Here is a 5857-nt window from a genome sequence, read left to right as displayed (position 1 = left end):
TAAGAGAGGAAAAAAGAGAGAGACATAACATAATTAATTAGTGAGACGGTTTTTAGTATATATTATATTAACATATATTTTTTCATTTCAAATGAATCCATTTCATAATTTATAATTAATATTAGCAATTTAAAAATGTAATAATGTGACTTTTAGTACATTGTCAGATTAAAAAAAAAGTAAAATTCTAATTATAAAATATACATTCTTTCTCTCTTTGAAGGGGAAATGGAGTGGATGGAAATATTTTATATTCTTGAATTCTTATGTCAAATCAAATCATGCATTTTGGAATATAACACCACATTGCATGGTGATTTCCTCTTCTTTCCTATTCATTCTAAATAAAGACAAATAGAAAAAGATGCAGCGTGACAATCTATCAAACATTTCTACCTTTAAGGAAAAAGAGTGGAAAATCGATAAAAAAAAAAATGTGGACATCATGGGTGGCATTAGGAATCTTGTGTGAACAAGGAAGAGTGTGTGCGACAGAATATTTGAGGCTTTCCATATTTATATATATATATACACACCCTAAGCTTCCTTCACGTCAAAAAGTCATTCTTTTTTCTCTCCTATGGCAGCAAAACTCATCTTTCTCTTCTGGATTTTCCTTCTTCTCCTATACAAAGTAAAGCCTGACCTAGACAATGTTGGACCCTTGTTGACCCAGTTCACAAACGGGTTCAATGCTGAACATAAAAGCATGAGCTTAGATGACGCCGTAATTGATAACAATGGCATACTTCAGTTGACAAACGAATCGGTTCAAGTTGATAGCCATGCTTTCTATAAATATCCAATCAAATTCAAGAACTCCTCCAGCGGCAAAGTTATGTCATTTTCCACTACGTTTGCTTTTGCTTTGATCAATGAACGTGGAAATCAAGGCCGCTACCACTTCGCTTTCACAATCTCTCCATCTGGGGCTCTTCCAGGCCCTTATCTTGGTCGACTCAAGGCCAGAAATGATGGGAACATCTCAGACCGCGTATTCATGGTGGCATTCACTGTCATTCACCCCAAGTTCAGTGACATTGATGATAACCATGTTGTCGTTAGCCTCAACAGCAGCATAGTATCGAACAAATCTGTTCGAGTCGATCAATCTCTGCGTAGAAAGAATTCCCTTACTCTGAAGAGTGGTCAGGTAATTCAGGCATGGGTTGAATATGATGCACGAATAAATCAATTAAATGTTAGCCTTGCGCAAGAATCTGATAGACCCAAGTCTGCATTTTTGTCCTATAATAATGTGGACCTCTCATCAATTTTCAAAGAATCCATGTTCATTGGGTTCTTTGCTTCAACCGACCGTCCATCCTCAAGTTCGCACTATGTCTTAGGTTGGAGCTTTAATATAAATGGAGATGCTAAAAATCTCAATTTGGATAAACTCAGGCTTAAGCTCCCAAAAATGAATGGGTCAAAAAAGAACCACCTAGGCCTAATTGTTGGTGTTTCAGTCTCTAGTGCTTTGGTTGTGATTTTAGGGATTGTTTTGCTTCTTTACAATGTCAGGAAACTCAAGAAGACTGATGTGGTTGAAGCCTGGGAGCTTGATATTGGACCACATAGATTTTCTTACGAGGATCTAAAGAAAGCAACAAAGGGTTTTGGAGACAAAGAGCTACTTGGGTTTGGTGGATTTGGTAGAGTTTACAAAGGAACCCTGCCGAATTCAAATACCGAAGTTGCTGTAAAGCGTGTTTCCCAAAATTCGAAGCAAGGCTTGCGAGAATTCATGTCTGAGGTTGGTAGTATTGGTCATCTTCGTCATCGAAATATAGTTCAATTATTGGGTTGGTGTCGTAGGCAAGGTGATCTATTACTTGTGTATGAATTCATGCCTAATGGAAGCTTAGATAAGTACCTTTTTGATGAGCCTAAAGCAATCTTAAGCTGGGAGCAAAGGTTCAAGATCATCAAAGGGGTTGCTTTAGGGCTTTTATATTTACATGAGGAATGGGAACAAACTGTGGTTCATAGAGATATCAAGGCAGGCAATGTGTTATTGGATTCTGAGTTTAATGGAAGGTTGAGTGATTTTGGTCTTGCTAAGCTATATGAGCATGGCTCCAACCCAAGCACAACCAAGGTGGTGGGCACGTTGGGTTATTTAGCACCTGAGCTCACACGCATAGGCAAGCCAACAACAAGTTCTGATGTGTTTGCCTTTGGTGCTTTGTTGCTAGAAGTGGTATGTGGTAGAAGGCCTATTGACCCTAAAGCATTGCCTGAGGAGCTCATGCTTGTGGACTGGGTTTGGGAGAAGTGGAGATTAGGAGCAATCCTTGAGGTTGTGGATTCAAGGTTAGGGGTTGATTTTGATGAAGTTGAGGCTACTTTGGTGCTTAAATTGGGCTTAATCTGTTCCAATGAGGCACCAGAGTCAAGACCCACTATGAGGCATGTGGTTAGGTGCTTGGAAACGAAGCTAGTTTTAGAGGAGGAGGAGATAGTCATGGCAAATAGCAATGAAGATGGTGGTAAATATGAGTTTGAGGATTTTGTGCAATCTTATCCAACTACTTCGGCCTCAGTTGGTGATGATCATAGGGATATTGCTGATGTTGAAGATGGTTTAACTCCATCCTTTTCAGTTTTCAATGGAGATGATGGTAGGTAGTCTTATTTCTATGGTTTTGGATTTTCAATTTCAGTTACTACTACATGGTTATGTATGTATTTGTTTGGACGTCAATAAATTAATCATCATCTTGTCCACCCAGTTTTTTCTTTCGTTTTGTTTTGTTTATGTTGGAAGTGTATATATAATATTTTAGATGAAAAGTATGATATAATATTTTAGATGAGAATTAATGCCATGCAACTCCATGCTTCAAGATCTCTTGTCTGAAGGTATTGATGATTATTAGGTATTCCGAGAATAGTAGAATGTTTTCTCAATAGTTCTCTTTGTTTGTTGAACTGGTTGCTTTCATCAAATCCTTGAAAATTTCCCCACAATCTGATAAATCAACTCCAATCTTAAACTTTTAGGAGATTGTTGTTCTATGTGTCATTCCAGGTTTATGCAAAGAAGGCATATTATTTACAAATGTGGCACATACATAGCCCTTAAAGTCATATTCAATGAGTTGTCCCTTAAACAAATGGACATTTGAGATGTGGATCAAGGGACATATATTTTCCAATCACAACAAATCTAAATAGATAAAAAAAAAAAAAGAAAAAAAAAAGAAAAAGAAAAAGAAAAAGCATTTTTAACAAAACGACATGAGCAACTAATATTGATATTAATAAAGGGAAACAAAACTCATAAAAATTGAATTGTAAATTAGGACAAGCTTCTTCGGGGTTCCTATTTTCTCCCAATACACCATGCTTCAGAAAATACAAATCAAGAAAAAAATCAAACTTGTAGGTCATGACCACCACACAAATGGTAGCTCCGGTATCTCTTTCCAGATTCTGACAGTGTCTTTGGTGGTGGCTACTCTTCTTGGCAGTGTTTCTAGTTGTTGGAGGCTTTTGTTGTGAGAGCTAATGGGGTTTTGATTTTATGTAATGTTGAATAAGGAGGATTGCATGTGACATGTTAGCATTAGAGTGCACTGAAATTGAAAACTTTTTGTTGAAAGTATTATAGATAAAGGTAAAAGTTAGCTGAAATAGTATAGTGTGACTCATGAATAGTACCAAAAAGTGTAATGAGGTTCATGAATAGTAGCAAAAATACGCTGAATAGTAAAATAAGCTGACAAAAATAATATTTACCAAACAGACACATAGTATCATAATTAAGTTTTTCATATTACTTTTTGAGTTTGTCTTTTTTATTTATTAAATTATTTGCATTTATTAACATAATTGATAAAATATAAAGTAAAATATACTTAGAATATGATATAGGATTTTTATTCCTCTAACAATACCTAATCATTTTCATGTCTATTAACAAGAGCTATTTACATGCAAATTTAATTAAGAAGTTGACTTCAAAAAAAAAAAAAAAAAAAAAACTTGAGCTCGAGTAGAATATGTTAATTGAGATTTGGAGGAATGAAAGTGATTGTGATAAGTAGTTGACGAAAAAGACTTAGAAAAAAAAGGCCAATCCTAATCACCTTTTGTGGGGATATTAAAAATCAAAGTGGGAACGAAGAAAAAAAAGGAAAGATTCCCTTCATCTCAATTAAAGAGAATGGGGTTTTGTTGTGAGAGCTAATGGGGTTTTGATTTTATGTAATGTTGAATAAGGAGGATTGCATGTGACATGTTAGCATTATAGTGCACTGAAATTGAAAACTTTTTGTTGAAAGTATTATAGATAAAGGTAAAAGTTAGCTGAAATAGTATAGTGTGACTCATGAATAGTACCAAAAAGTGTAATGAGGTCCATGAATAGTAGCAAAAATACGCTGAATAGTAAAATAAGCTGACAAAAATAATCTTTACCAAACAGACACATAGTATCATAATTAAGTTTTTCATATTACTTTTTGAGTTTGTCTTTTTTATTTATTAAATTATTTGCATTTATTAACATAATTGATAAAATATAAAGTAAAATATACTTAGAATATGATATAGGATTTTTATTCCTCTAACAATACCTAATCATTTTCATGTCTATTAACAAGAGCTATTTACATGCAAATTTAATTAAGAAGTTGACTTCAAAAAAAAAAAAAAAAAAACTTGAGCTCGAGTAGAATATGTTAATTGAGATTTGGAGGAATGAAAGTGATTGTGATAAGTAGTTGACGAAAAAGACTTAGAAAAAAAAGGCCAATCCTAATCACCTTTTGTGGGGATATTAAAAATCAAAGTGGGAACGAAGAAAAAAAAGGAAAGATTCCCTTCATCTCAATTAAAGAGAAGTGTTATATCTACAATATTTTCACAATACTTTTATAAAAATTCCTAAATGAAAAATTATTAATAGCAATTTTAATTTAAATCCATTTACCACTTAATTGTTGTAAAAATATTGTGGACATAACATTTCTCTAAACTAAAACATTAATATGTATTTTTTTTTGATACAATTAATATGTATTTCTAATTTCCCTACAACTTTGGCCTTTGGCCTAACATTTACATAAATGGTGACTTTGGGCATGAGAATAGTAAGAGCTTTGTTTGATTGACTTGGTTTTTTGAAAATGTGGGTGTAATTTTTTGTCAATCTCTTTTGCCAGATAAGAGAAGGAGACGAGTGTTTTTGAGACTCATAACCATAAAATGCACATATATCTCAAAATTAGTTTTGAGTAATATTATAGCAACAAATTATTTTACAATATTTTATAAACTGTTAATGTGACAATTTTTTACTAATTTTCATTTGGACCTACCGCTAACATCTCTTTTCAGCCGTTTGTAAAAAATGTTATAAAATAGTTAATATGTAACTCTAGTATTTACCTTAATTTTTTAATACTCAAGGTAATTTAAACATTTATAAGGTAACATGGAAACCCTTAATTTCCTATGTATCTTATTACTAATTACACAACATGCGATGACATATTGATTTATATACCTTATTGAATTTAGACCTTTGATCTTTACTATTTATTTTCCCCATGATTTTGATTTTGATTTTTTTTTGGAAAAATAAATAGAAGAATTTATTCAACGAAGTTAGACTAATTAATTTTTTTTTTTCTCAAAAAATACCTAATCATTTATTTAATTCATTTTTTGTGTGGATATTAGTAGCACAATTTATTCAAAAAATTTAGACCAATTTATTGAATACCTAGTCCATCATTAACTATCTTTTTCAAAGATTTGATAGTATTTCAACTTATGGTGCTCCAAGATGATTACTCTTTATTATCATGTTATGATATCAATATATTTTGGGAGAAAATGGGCAAAT

General features: G+C 32.7%; 1 protein-coding gene across 1 annotated transcript; it reads left to right on the top strand.

The window, feature by feature from the left end:
- The first annotated feature begins 580 nt into the window (after positions 1–580).
- Positions 581–2734, top strand: LOC126694191 (L-type lectin-domain containing receptor kinase S.4-like). Its single transcript, XM_050390269.1, has one exon. It carries the CDS (start codon positions 581–583, stop codon positions 2630–2632), a length of 2052 nt encoding a protein of 683 aa, XP_050246226.1. The 3' UTR covers positions 2633–2734.
- Positions 2735–5857: the final 3123 nt, after the last annotated feature.

Source organism: Quercus robur, chromosome 8 (genome assembly GCF_932294415.1).
Source record: "Quercus robur chromosome 8, dhQueRobu3.1, whole genome shotgun sequence".
Classification (NCBI taxonomy): domain Eukaryota; kingdom Viridiplantae; phylum Streptophyta; class Magnoliopsida; order Fagales; family Fagaceae; genus Quercus; species Quercus robur.
Note: the sequence above shows the minus strand (reverse complement) of the source record. Positions and strands in the feature narration are given on the sequence as shown.

What these genes read in the sequence shown, in the direction of transcription:
- LOC126694191 (XM_050390269.1), top strand. Translation starts at nt 581, where the DNA reads ATGGCAGCAAAACTCATCTTTCTCTTCTGGATTTTCCTTCTTCTCCTA.